Source organism: Rhinopithecus roxellana, chromosome 5 (assembly GCF_007565055.1).
Source record: "Rhinopithecus roxellana isolate Shanxi Qingling chromosome 5, ASM756505v1, whole genome shotgun sequence".
Taxonomy (NCBI): Eukaryota; Metazoa; Chordata; class Mammalia; order Primates; family Cercopithecidae; genus Rhinopithecus; species Rhinopithecus roxellana.
In genome coordinates this window covers 36,224,965-36,238,818 of record NC_044553.1, presented here as the reverse complement: position 1 = coordinate 36,238,818, position 13,854 = coordinate 36,224,965, and the positions used below count along the sequence as shown (strand labels likewise).

At 34.6% G+C, this 13,854-nt stretch overlaps 1 protein-coding gene across 3 annotated transcripts in view; it reads left to right on the top strand.

Annotated features, from left to right (window-relative positions):
• Positions 1–13,854, top strand: part of COPS2 (COP9 signalosome subunit 2) — a 49,281-nt gene that overhangs the window by 12,158 nt on the left and 23,269 nt on the right. For 2 of the 3 annotated variants that reach the window (XM_030931647.1, XM_030931645.1), the window contains exons 3-10: positions 308–385; positions 4,825–4,950; positions 7,020–7,130; positions 7,252–7,329; positions 9,966–10,140; positions 10,371–10,549; positions 10,672–10,724; positions 13,425–13,522. In XM_030931647.1, coding sequence (XP_030787507.1) covers positions 308–385; positions 4,825–4,950; positions 7,020–7,130; positions 7,252–7,329; positions 9,966–10,140; positions 10,371–10,549; positions 10,672–10,724; positions 13,425–13,522 — 898 coding nt within the window. The remainder of the gene's footprint in view (positions 1–307; positions 386–4,824; positions 4,951–7,019; positions 7,131–7,251; positions 7,330–9,965; positions 10,141–10,370; positions 10,550–10,671; positions 10,725–13,424; positions 13,523–13,854) is intronic. The other variant, XM_030931646.1, reaches the window with a different exon arrangement.

The window sequence follows — 13,854 nt, the reverse complement described above, 5'->3', positions numbered from 1 at the left end:
TACACTTACGGATTATTTTTACCATAGGTTGGTTATTCGGGGGAAAAATATTTCAGGAACTGTATAGTAATCAAGAAGTAGCTCTTAATTTTCCTGATGAAGGAACTTTAAGCTTGCTTATCCTTATGTAAGCATCTTACAACTTGTTTTTTTTAGAGACTTAAAAATGACATTGAGAAATGGTGGTATCCTTGGGGAAATGTTTTTTATGTATATAGTATAAAATTAATTCAATACTTACACATTGGACATCCTTAGAAAATAATGTTAATATTAAGATAAACTAAAAATGTCTTCCTCTTTTTAGGTTTTGGAACTTGAAGGTGAAAAAGGAGAATGGGGATTTAAAGCACTGAAACAAATGATTAAGATTAACTTCAAGTTGGTAAGATTTGTTTTGAGGGGAATTAAACTAATGAAATAAATTTTTTAGGTAAAAACCTCATTACGACGAAGTACTATTATATCTACTTTTCTCGAGTACTACTTTGGATGTGTTTTTATATTTAGTCTGCTTTGCAGTTAGAGCTATAGTAAATACTAAGTAAAAAAAAAAAAAAAAAAAAGATTCCTCATAGGATACAGAAGTTTTCTATTTAAGAAAACTTACTCTTTTAGATGCATTTACAGTATTGGGCTGCTTTTTTTCCCCCCGTTCTGTCACCCAGACTGAAGTGCAGTGGTGCGATCTTGGTTCACTGCAACCTCTGCCTCCTGAGTTCAAGCGATTCTCCTGCCTTAGCCTCCTGAGTAGCTGGGACTACAGGCGTGTGCCACCATTCTCAGCTGGTTTTTTGTATTTTTAGTAGAGACGGGGTTTCACCATGTTAAGCAGGATGGTCTCGATCTCCTGACCTCGTGATCTGTCTGCCTCGGCCTCCCAAAGTGCTGGGATTACAGGCGTGAGCCACCATTATTAATAGATTGACTTTTCCACAAAGGATTAGTGTTTACTTTGGAGTTTTAAAATTCTCCTGTTTATTATAAAGGGTTTCTCTTCCATTGACTAGGGCCAAAACATTAGCATTATGCTTATCTCTTCTCATTGTCTCTTACCCCACAAATAATCCATTGGCAAATCCACATGGCTTTATATCCAGTATGACTGCTACTTACCGTTTCTACCTCTACTACTCTGGTCCAAGGCACCATGATTTCTTACCTGGATTATTGCGATAGCCTCTTAACTGTTCTCCTTACTTTCATCATTACCCTGCTACAGTTCTCCACAAGTAGCAGAGTGATCCTTTTAAAATGTAAATCAGATTATGCCATTCTTTTGCTCCATATCTTCTAGTGGTCCCCATCTCCCTCAGTAAAATCCAGAATTCTTACCATGACCTACAAGTCCCTATGTAAGCTCATCCTTTGCTGCTGTTTTATTTGCTCCATCACTGGCCTTCTTGCTGTTCCTGAAGTCATCCCAAGCACAATCCTGTGTGAAGATTTGCACCTGCTGTTTCTTCTACCTCAGAAGCTCTTCTCTGTTGTAACCATACAGGTTTTTTCTTCATTTGATTCAGGTCTCTGCTCAAATGGCACTGCTTATCAGGATGGCCTTCCCATGACCACCCGATATAAAATAACATTCTTCCCATCATCACTTAAACTTCTTCTTTGCTGTTTTTCTTCTTTGCATATGTCACCATGTGATCTATTATTTTTTGCCCCTCTTCACACCACCCCTCACCCCAAGTAAGTTGTAAGCTCCATGAGAGCAGAACTTTGTTTTGTTTGTTGTTATATTCTTAGAACCTATAATGGTTATAAGATGATAGGACTGGGTACAAACATGAATCTTAGATCACTAAAGGAGAAGAAGAACTTTTAAGAGAAAGATAAAGTTGAAGCTCAGATTAGCAGGGAGTGAAGCAGTTGGAAGGTTCAGAAACTATGGCAAATAGAAGAATAGCTGATATGTTGCCACTTCCCTTTTCCCCTATTTTTGTATTTCCCATATGATTTGTTTCCTCCTCCTCCCCATTAGCTTCTCTATCCCATCTGACTAGTACTTGTATCCAAGTAACTTCTACTAATCTTGTACCTCCTCTTTTTGAGGTACTCTCACTCTGGTATCGTTTATCTCACCTTTAATAGGAGGGGCACTCCATGGCATCTCCTACGGAAGCTGTTCACAAAATGTTTTTGTTCATTTTTTCCCCAAAATATATCAGAATCATTCAAAACACATTAAATGTTATTAAGTATATTGTATATTGCATTTAAATCTAGTTAAAGAATGAAAATTATCTGCATTATATTTACCCTTTCTACTCCTACTGCTCTGACACTCTCAAAACATTTCTATGTTGCCCAGAGCCCCTGTGCTTTCTTTCCATTTTTTGTTTGCAAGAATATTAAACACAAACATTTACTGTATTCAGATTAATAACTTAGAAGGCTGTGGAAGAAGCACCAAGCGTTTCAAGGAACAGAAATTTGTGATTAAACAATCTGTGACATTGGGGACTGAATGTTTAACTCGTAGGTTCTGTGATTTGAGATAATACCAAGACTCCCTATAGAAATTCGCTATTTTGACTTACTAGCAGTGGTTTCATTTTGAATCCATTTGAACACTGTGTTACCCTTAAGACTTGGTTTTGCCATTTTACCTTGAGCAGAGTGGGAAGGAAGGGAGAGGGTTTTTTGCATTTTATGTTATTTTGTCCACCTTACCTACCTTTTGTTTGCTATAGCAGCATCTGTGAATAAGTTACGATTCACAAAAGTGATTTCAACTTCTGTACCTGCCCCTCTCGTTTTCTGATTGGACTCAGAGTAGGACCTATGTTGTGTGTAGTGATTTTAGATAGTAAAAAGTTGGAAGAGTTCACTATCAACTGCTCTGGGACCAATTTACCTACTCTTCCTTCAGTCTTTAATTATAATGTAATTGTTTTTTGAATGAGCTATAAATTATTATAAGGAGATAAATTCAAAACTGCAACTTTTTTTTTTTTTGAGATGAAGTCTTACTCTGTTGCTCAGGCTGGAGTGCAGTGGTGCAATCTTGGTTCACTGTATCACTGTATCACTGCAACCTCTGCCTCCCAGGCTCAAGCTGTCCTCCTGCCTCAGCCTCCAAGTAACTGGGACTGCAGGCACATGCCACCACACCTGACTAATTTTTGTGTTTTTTGTAAAGACGGGGTTTCACCATGTTACTCAGGCTGGTCTCAAACTCCTGGACTTAAGCGATGCTCGTAGCCTCTCAAAGTGCTGGGATTACAGGAGTGAGCCACCAAGCCCAACCAAAAACTGTAACTTTTTGCAAAACTCCTATTTCAGTGGCAAGGTACAACTTCAAAGTTAGGATAGTCGTATTTCTCTGATTTCCCTTTTGCTACAAGATATGTACTGTAATGTGGATTTAGCAGCTCATTGACAGGATGTTACCTATCATTTAACCCCACATGAAACTTGGAAACAAAAATGGTTATAAATCTATATGTATTTCCATAGTTCTATCCTTTTTTTGTCTCATCCACCTCTACTGTTTTCTTTATTGTAATTCAGTTCTTGCTTAGAAGGTTTCGGGGATTGTTCTCAGGTTTTCTTGTTCTTCATGCTGTGCCTCCGGGCAGAATATGTTGTCGTAAGCAAGATAATTATAACATTATTAGTTTATTCCTCACCCTAATAAATACATATGTTTAATTAGTCAAGGAAAGAAGCATTTGTATCTGCCAGTGCTTCATGTCTTTGATTAAAAAAATAGAATAGAACTCAGGAAAAAAAGATTAATAGCAGTTGCAAATTGTGAGGATTGTGGATGCAGGTTATAAGGTTAGACACATAAATTGACTTAGAGGATATACTTAGGAATGGTACACCTCTCCCAGAATAAGTCTCAGTACACCTTTATTTTTTAGACCATTCTTGTTTCCTGGAACAACCTCAATAGTACAAATACAAGGAATAACAACATTAACTATATCTACTATTGAGTAGAACCTTAGATGGGGAGACTTTTCTTGACATGAAATTAGTATTGATGCTTGAAAAGATTGTTTAATTTCACATTTTCATATATAGCCAGCCAGTTATAGGGAGAAAAGAAACAAGTAACTCTTATTGCAGAGCTTCCTGAGGAAGGGATAAAATTACAGGGGAGAATATAGCTAATAACCTGCATAGCAGGTACCCAAGGCATTTGAAAACTTGGATTTTGGTCGAGTGCGGTGGCTCACACCTGTAATCCCAGCACTTTGGGAGGCCGAGGTGGGCAGATCACCTGAGATTGGGAGTTCAAGACCAGCCTGACCAATATGGAGAAACCCTGTCCCTACTAAAAAACAAATAATAATAATACAAAATTAGCCGAGGGTGGTGGCACATGCCTGTAATCCCAGCTACTCGGGAGGCTGAGGCAGGAGAATCGCTTGAACCTGGAAGGCAGAGGTTGCGGCGAGCCAAGATCGTGCCATTGCACTCCAGCCTGGACAACGAAAGTGAAACTCCGTCTCAAAAAAAAAAGAAAAAACTTGGATTTTATTTGTGTGTTTTGGCTTATGAATATTTTAGTAGGTTTTATGATTTAAATATGTTGTGCAATGACAACTTCTGAAATTTGGAAAGTTTAGCAGTTGTACTTGTTTTATAAGCTAACTTTATACATTTGGTTTGAGTAATCTAATCATTTCAAATTTAGGATAATGTTTATAATGTTCCTGTCATACATAGTTTCTCTTTTACAAAACTATATTAGGAACTATATGAACTACATTTCATTATGTAGTAGTATATTCTATAACCTTAATCATGTGTACATATTTTAGTACCTAAATTTGCATCTGATAATTCATTTTTCTTTTCTCACAGACAAACTTTCCAGAAATGATGAATAGATATAAACAGCTATTGACCTATATTCGGAGTGCAGTCACAAGAAATTATTCTGAAAAATCCATTAATTCTATTCTTGATTATATCTCTACTTCTAAACAGGTTAGACTCAATTTTCCCCTCTTGGCACTATCATTGTGTTTATTATTTATAGTAAGGGCTTTGTTCTTTACAAATGAAAAGATCTAGAGCTTTTATTTAAGTAGTTATGCTAGTTATTAGTGTGCTTTAAAAATGATAAGTACTATTTTCCTGGTTATATTACTGATTATATAATAGTAAAAGGTAATAACTCCAGCTTGATCTCTTTAAATAATTGCTTCAGATACTAAAATTTGTAAACAACTTTTCAGCCTTTTGTTAGACTCCTATACAGTTGCTACCACGGGTCCTTCTAGTAAACTCCATTAGCACTTCAGCTAGCCATTCCGAGGTGTTGAATACACTGAATTACAGGTTATTTGTATGGATTTGGTTATATTAAAATCTTTGAGAAGTGCCTGTGCTCTTATCAGTTAGTGTTTGGCATTACTCAACAGGTGCTCAGTAAATGCTTCTGCAAAGGATGGGTGGATAATGAAAGAAGAGCTACTGATGAAAGAAACTAAAGAAGGTATTGGGAGTGATAGTGCTTTCATTATGAGTCTAGATTTTGGTTGTTAAGAAAACCAATGATTATTTTATAAATTTTTTTGCAAGATAATTTTTAATTGGGTCATTTGGTCTTATCCTTGTAAGCAGTGTAGTCCTCAGTTTTAGTTTTTCATCCTCGTACTCTGTGATATTTGGGTACAAGATATAGTCTCTATATCATTTAGTATTTCTTAGAATATTTGATATTTTTTGTACTTACAATCAAAGAATGTTCAGATCAAAATCAGCCTCATTTAATGTCTTTTCTACTAGATGTCATTTTTTTCAGGCACTTTCTACTCTTTATATTTAAATTTTATGTAATGCAAATAGAGGAAGGTAAACTTACATATTTTGTTAGAATATTAACACTTAACGACACTAATTCTAGAGTTAAGTTATATATCGTGGAGCTTTCCTAAAGTGGGGAAATGTTTTCCAACTCTTAAAAACGAGTGTCATCAAAACATATTTGAGACACTGTTTATAAATATTATGCCAGTAATTGGAGCAAGGGGAGGGAATCCAGTGATTTTGAAATTTCAGGACTGCATGCTCTGTGTGCTGTTATATGTAAGGTTTTTGTCTTTTGAAAGTAACAACAGATACTGGGTGGGCGGTACTCTGTTCTATTCAATATGCCATCAGTAGTCATGCATAAATAGATGGTGTTTTCTGAAAATGTGAAATTTTCCTGCTCTTACAGTCCTCTTCTTGATCCAGTTAAGCAGAGAATTAGATATTCAAACAAAGGCAAAGCCAGAAGTAGGGGGAAGAGGGTGGGCAGGGGAACTTAACAAGATGTAAAACAAATAATGATTTCCATGAAAAAATGCCACACAGATTGGTGAATTGGTGGTGATTAGACATAGTTAAAATTATACTAGACTTTTCTTTCCACCCACCTCCATGGTTTACCAGTGACTTAAAAACTGTGCAGTTGAGTTACTTAGTCACATTTATAGAAGAATTTTGAGGGAAGGAGCTTATTTCTTTCTTCACCAGCATGCTTAGTGTTTGCCACGTTGTAGGCTCCAGATAAGGGTTGAGTGAATAAGATATACACTCTTAGTAACAATACAACTAGTTCTATGTGCATTTCATTTACTGCTGTTAATGTGAAATGTGTGGCTGATCTGAGTGGAGTGGTATTTACAACTAATTGAGCACAACCAGTTACAGATTACTTTGTTCCTTCTCCACTCCTACTGCTTCACTTGACTAGCTTTTTAAAAAGTAAAATAAAATACAGAATGAATTATTAGTTTGGGAAGGACAAACGTATACTATTACAGCATGAGAACTTACCGCAGTATGTTTTTATGGGGAAATATTTTCTGGGTTTTATAAAACAACCGATCATGGCACTTGTAAATTTGGTCTGTATTTTGCTTCAGTTTGTTAATTTTTTGGACTGTAGAAGACATTCAGTAAGATACAGATAGTGTATCTTATGTGTATTAAAGTTCAAAGATGCACTTTTAGTTTGTTCAAATTAACTTTATTAACAGGTACAAATTTGCTGTTTACAATTATAGAATTCTGATTTTTTATGTCAGATGGATTTACTGCAGGAATTCTATGAAACAACACTGGAAGCTTTGAAAGATGCTAAGAATGATAGACTGTGGTTTAAGACAAACACAAAGGTAACAATTATAATTACTTACACTTTTCTTTTGAAAAGTGGGTGGGTGTTTTTAATAAAGTCTCCTGAAGATACACATCTTCTGTTGAAATCTTGATTTTAATAAGTTTGCTTTCTTGCAGCTTGGAAAATTATATTTAGAACGAGAGGAATATGGAAAGCTTCAAAAAATTTTACGCCAGTTACATCAGTCCTGCCAGGTAGCTTTCCCTTATTTTTTTCTGAATATTTCTTCATAATAAAAGTATAATCAATAATTATATTCAAAATATTGTTTAGGGATGTTTTTGTTTAAGCATTATCCCAAAAATAAAATTTAGAAAATACGTTATAAAATTACCTTTTTTTTTTTTTTCTTTTTTTTTTGAGAGAGGGTCTGGCTCTGTCACCCAGGCTGGAGAGTGCAGTGGCGCAATCTTGGCTCACTGCAACCTCTGCCTCCTGGGCTGAAGCAGTCTTCCCACCTCAGCCTCCTAAGTAGCTGGGACTATAAGCGCACACCACCATGCCCAGCTAATTTTTTGTATTTTTTTGGAGAGGTGGAGTTTTGCTGTGTTGCCCAGGCTGGTCTTGAACTCCTGAGCTCAGGCAATCCACCCACCTCGGCCACCCAAAGTGCTGGGATTACAAGCGTGAGCCACCATGCCTGGCCCCTCAATCTTTATTCTTTGTGTAATGAGGTACTAAGTATCAATAAACAAACAGGCCTGTTGTAATACTTAACTATTATATTGATATTTAGTTATATACCCTATGAAAACAGAGCTGGGATATTATAAGCATGTGTAATAAAGATATTTTTTATTCCGATTTATATGAATCCTAGCAGCATTGTCCAACAGAACTTTAAGTCATACTGGGAATGTTCTATATCTGTTGTCCAATATGGTACCACCAGCTATGTGTAGCTATCAAGCATTTGAAGTATGGCTAGTGTGACAGAGGTACTGAGTTCTTTATTTTCTGTTATTAATTACTTTATATTTGAAAAGCCATATGGTCAGGACAGAATGGCTCTATAACTTTTTAACCAGACTTTCATTTTATATTCCCTTTTTTGTCTTAACCAAATACATCATTTAATACTAGTTTAAATTTAAATATTTTTAAACTCTTCCAGTGCCATGTACTATTTTTTTCCAACCCCTCCCACCCCCGCCACCATGTAGTATTATTTAAATGATATATGTGTCATTTCTGTGAATGGGAGAAATGATCAAGAGACTGTTGTAAATGAATCACCTGCAGATACTCAATAGTTTTGTAAAGCAGATTAGTCACTTAGGAATTATTTCTTGTCTACACATTGTTAGGATGCTTTAGTCTGATTCATAACCAACTGGAGGTTCAGTTCCCTGTGAAATGGAAATGTTGGAGCAACCATCTCTGAATGATGGAGGGTCTTTCAGTATGTATATAAAGAATTTGAGAAAACCCTTTGAAGAAGTTTTGCTTTAAGAACGTAAGCATTAAAAATGCTATCAGGATGGTAAATAGCATTATATTACTTAGTACTTTGGTGGAAGTATGTTCAGGGAAAGATGAGGGATACTCTAGATGTATAAATTGTTTTGTATATTGTATGTTTTACTCTGGTTGTGATTCATTAGTGAATAATTAAACAGAATTTTAAGTTTGAAGACCCAATAAACAATAAATTTTGGCTTAGTGTATGTCAGTGTGAGATATTTATGAATATCTTACTGCTGATCATATTGCTATTTATCATGGCCCACATTTCGTGGGCTGTTGGTCAACTTTAAAGGCATGCTCAAATGTCATCACCTTTTTGTGATTCATGTGACGTCCTCCAGGAAAGTTAGTCCCTATTTCATTCTCCTAGGCACTTGATTTATGCTTCACCTAGTCATTGTCATTTATATTGTAATTTATCTACTGTGACAGATTAATCTTCTGCTAGAGTGTGAACTTTTTGAGACCAAGAACCTTGGGGTTTTTAACTTTTATTTCCCCATGATAGACCCAGCACCTGGCATGTGGAAGGGACTTAGGAAGGGCTTTTTACTTGAATAAGTGGTTCTAAAGCAGTTGTGAGGATTTGGGGAAGACAATAATAAATCTCCTAGATAAAAACATAAACATTAAAACATTTCATACATAGAGCAGTCCCCCCAACCCTTATCCACAGTTTGCGTTCCTCAATTTCAGTTTCGTGTGGTCAACTTATTTCCTGTGGTCTGAAAATAAGATATTTTGAGAAAGAGAGAGAGAGATCACATTCACATAACCTTTATTACAGTGTATTATGTGTTCTATTTTATGATCAGTTATTGTTAATGTCTTACTGTACTTGATTTATAAATTAAACTTAATCATAGGTATGTATGTACAGTAAGTTTTCACTTAACATTGTTAATAGGTTCTTAGAGACTGTGATTTAATGTTCTTTTTGTTCAACACCACATTGATGAGGGGAAAAAATGATTTCATTGTACATTGTTTTGCTTAAGGTCATGGTTTCCAAGAACCTATTGACAGCGTTGAATGAGGACTTACTATATAGGAAAAAACATAGTACTATACATAGTTTCAGACATCCACTGGAGGTCTTAGAATATATTCGCTATGGATAAGGAAGGACTACTGTACAAAAAACCTTTGGCTACTTTTTCCTTATAACTAAAAAGTGGAAAGGATGTGTTAGTTTCTTTTTGGCCATTACAAGTGGTATTCTTAGTACTGTAGCTTCCAATTAAAATTTGTATTGCCTTTTCACATGGAAATAGTATTATAAACGTAAGATTTCCAGGCTAATGCAAATAAGAATTACTGTCTGAATTCTATCTTGTCTAAAGTTAAGTATTTGCTTTCCTAGACTGATGATGGAGAAGATGATCTGAAAAAAGGTACACAGTTATTAGAAATATATGCTTTGGAAATTCAAATGTACACAGCACAGAAAAATAACAAAAAACTTAAAGCACTCTATGAACAGTCACTTCACATCAAGTCTGCCATCCCTCATCCACTGATTATGGGAGTTATCAGAGGCAAGTTTGGTTTGGAAAGGGTGGGCAGTGGCATGGGGAGATATCAAAGTGTTTAATTAAGCTCTTGCTTTTTAGAACTTCAGTGTATACCTCGGGGCCAGTACTCTTCAAGGTACAGAATTTAAAAACTGAGAGGCACTGAAATAGTTTTCATTTGGCCTTTATGAGGTGGTCAATCTTGTTATTACAGAATGAAAATGTTCTATTTTCTCGTGTCTTATTCTTCACAGAATGTGGTGGTAAAATGCACTTGAGAGAAGGTGAATTTGAAAAGGCACACACTGATTTTTTTGAAGCCTTCAAGAATTATGATGAATCGGGAAGTCCAAGACGAACCACTTGCTTAAAATATTTGGTCTTAGCAAATATGCTTATGAAATCGGGAATAAATCCATTTGACTCACAGGAGGTACGTGTGTTTTAATTGTTAATTTCTCTTATCAGCTATCTGGAAATGAATGTTATTTCTTTTTTTAAAATGTTATTTCTTTGTACATATATTTAGTTAATTTTTTTCTTTACTGTGTTTAGGCCAAGCCGTACAAAAATGATCCAGAAATTTTAGCAATGACGAATTTAGTAAGGTAAGATTTTATATTTCAGTTAAGATAAATTTCCTTAAAGCAGTTCATAAAGGAGCGAGAGAGAAAACTTTTCAGAACTCAGTTGATATTCAACATTTGCCCTTTTGTATTTTCTTAGAAAAGTTTGTAGAATTTTTATTTTCTGAAGTTACTTATATGGTGTTTTTTGTAGCCATAAGATTTTATAAAGTATCCAGTACTTAGTTTTCCTATTATCTGTGTGTGTGTCTGTCTGTCTGCGCACACACACATGCACCTGCGTCTTTCAGTGGAAAATTGATTGTGGATGTCTTAAAACGTTATTTCACAATGGTACTGCCTATACCTCTCTTAATCCAAAATGAAATTATGAACTAGTCCAAGATGAGTCAAGAATTTTCAGTAAGACAAGACGGCATAAGCATATTTCTTTACTCATATATTTTCTCAATGATAAGATGGAAGTATTTTTAAAAATGTTTACAATGGATAATTTTCTGAGGTGGAGTGTGGGGTGGCAGAAGGGTCGTACTGGTAAGAAACCCAAGATTTATTGAATGATTCGTAATGATGGTTAACCACTGAAGAACCTACCATAGTCAATTAATATTCAACAAAATTATGGAAGATAAGACCAAACAAAAAACCTAGAAGAAATGGCCCATTTTTGCAGAAGGAATTAGTAAAAGAAACTTTCTTCCTGGCATAGAATAAATGGAACCCAGGGTTTTTGTGGGTTTTATTCATTAAAAAGTATAAGAAATTTACCAAGTTTCTTCAGATCTTTTATTTTAAGTTGTACAGCTGAGTTTTACCACAGCTGGAAAAACGTAGTTAGGGACATAAAGCAGGGCTTTTTTTTTTTTTTTTTCCAGATATATGTAAATAATTTAGGTGACCAGACATTCTATTTATAGTACTTTTTCATTGAACAGAAAATGCTATTAGACTGCAAATTATGGGTCACCTACATATAAATTGTATGTACTTGGAGAAAATAACTTATTTCATGATATTAAAGTTCCTGTGTAAAATGTCCTCATTTAACTTTTAAACCTTAATTTTGGCTGCAAAAAAAATAAAATAAAAGGGTTTTTTTTAGAGGGACTAAGAACAGTTGGGAATTAAAAACCTTAAGTTACCACATTAAATCAGTTTCTTTATTGTTTATTTTAATTTGGTTGTTGAATTAGGTTACTTTTAATTATGATGCTTTTAATAAAGATGAAGAAAACTTCATCTTTATTTCAGGTAGTTTATTTCATTCACATTTGGTCACATTAAGAACCAAAGTTGTTTATAATGTTAAATTGCTGAGCAGCAATTTAGAAAGAAATATGGAGGAAAAGCTTTGCCCTAGACATTGATATTTTATATAAATTAAATTGGCTAAGTACATTAAAATTGGTTAAAGGACTGATTTATCAGAACTTTATCTGACTTACATCAGAATATATAATGATATTTATATATTTATTATATCCAACTACTCCAGTGAAGCCACTGTATTGGAACTCAAAACTTATTTTAATGGTAAATTTTGACCCACATGATGTGACCCATGGTGTCCCACAATTTTGTATAAGATGTTTTTTTTTTAAACCCCGCTTAAGAAATGGAAGAATGTCTTACAGTTAAAATATGTATGTATACAAATATAAAATAAATGTTTATGCAAGTGTTTTCAATTCTTGAATATGTCCTCCTATATAGTACATTACAGCAGTGTATTTGGGGTAGGTAAGAAAGTAATGCTTCCTAATTTTATCTTCCTAGTCAGTTGCCAGGAGACTAGAGGAAAATAATTCCTGTTGAAGCACTTGAATCAGCTGCCCCTAACATGAAGTTACATTGGGACCCAGCAGATGGAAGCACTAGCAGAGGGCGTGCAGAATAGCTGATGATACATATAAAGCAGACAGTGGTGCCATATCCAGAAGGTTGGATTCTTCCTTCTCAGCACCTTTAGCAATCCCCATAGAGCTTTACAGAATTATTTCAAGAGGAGATACTAGATACCTCAGAGAATTATGACTATAAATCAGCCTTTGGCCTTCTGCAGCAGGGGATTCCATCACTCTTGACTTTGTGTGTACACCTAATTGGCACTAATTATCTGCCACTGATGTCTCTGCTTTATAGCTCAGTGGGATTTTAAGGTTAGAGAGACTTGAGAAATGTTCCTTTTGAAAATTTTGACAGTTGCTGGTAGCTTTCTAGAATATAAAAGTTAGGAAGCTGCATTTTCTGAATAACCTACACAGAGGATATACTCTCTTATTTGAAAGACACAGCTACACCCATTCATGTAGTAGTGTACATGAAACCCGGTTCCTTTCATTATGAACAATTAGGAATTAAATGCACAATTTCATTTGGAAACATCGAACATTAAATAGTCGTTAAATGTTTTATTGCTAACTTTTAACAAAAATAAGATATTGAAGTGATTTTAATTAACTATGTATAAATATAATATATAACCCCAAAAGAAGATTTATTTAATCTTTCTTTTAAAAAACCGAAAGCATGAAAAGGAAATTTATATTTTTTTGGCAGAAGGATATATGTGCTTGTTTAACTCTGACTTCCATGACAGAAAGTATAATATTATTTAGATTTTTGCATATGAAAATTGAGAAACAGGCTCTTTGAATTATCTGATTTAATACATAACTTCTTCATGTTTGACATAATTTACACTTTTTGTTTTTCTATTAGTGCCTATCAGAATAATGACATCACTGAATTTGAAAAGATTCTGAAAACAAATCACAGCAACATCATGGATGATCCTTTCATAAGAGAACACATCGAAGGTATGTTCTTTCTGCCAACTGGATTCTATTACTTTCTTTGCCACTGTCAAACAAATGCTTCTTAATGAAGCTGCATGGCATTAAGCTGTTTTTCTTCTGTCTCTTGCAAAGTATAGATATGTTTCTAAATGCTGTCATTGGATGGGATATTCCTTAAAATTATGAAGCTGTTTAAAGAAATTAGCCAATTTCGTATTAGTATAGTCAAGTTTGTTATATAATGTCCATTTTGTTTAAGGTAACTGTCCCTTTTTAAAAAAATCTAATATAGATGCTGTTGCATGTTTATTATTGATGCTTAGGTTCAAAGTTAATTTTTAGGGTTTATTTTT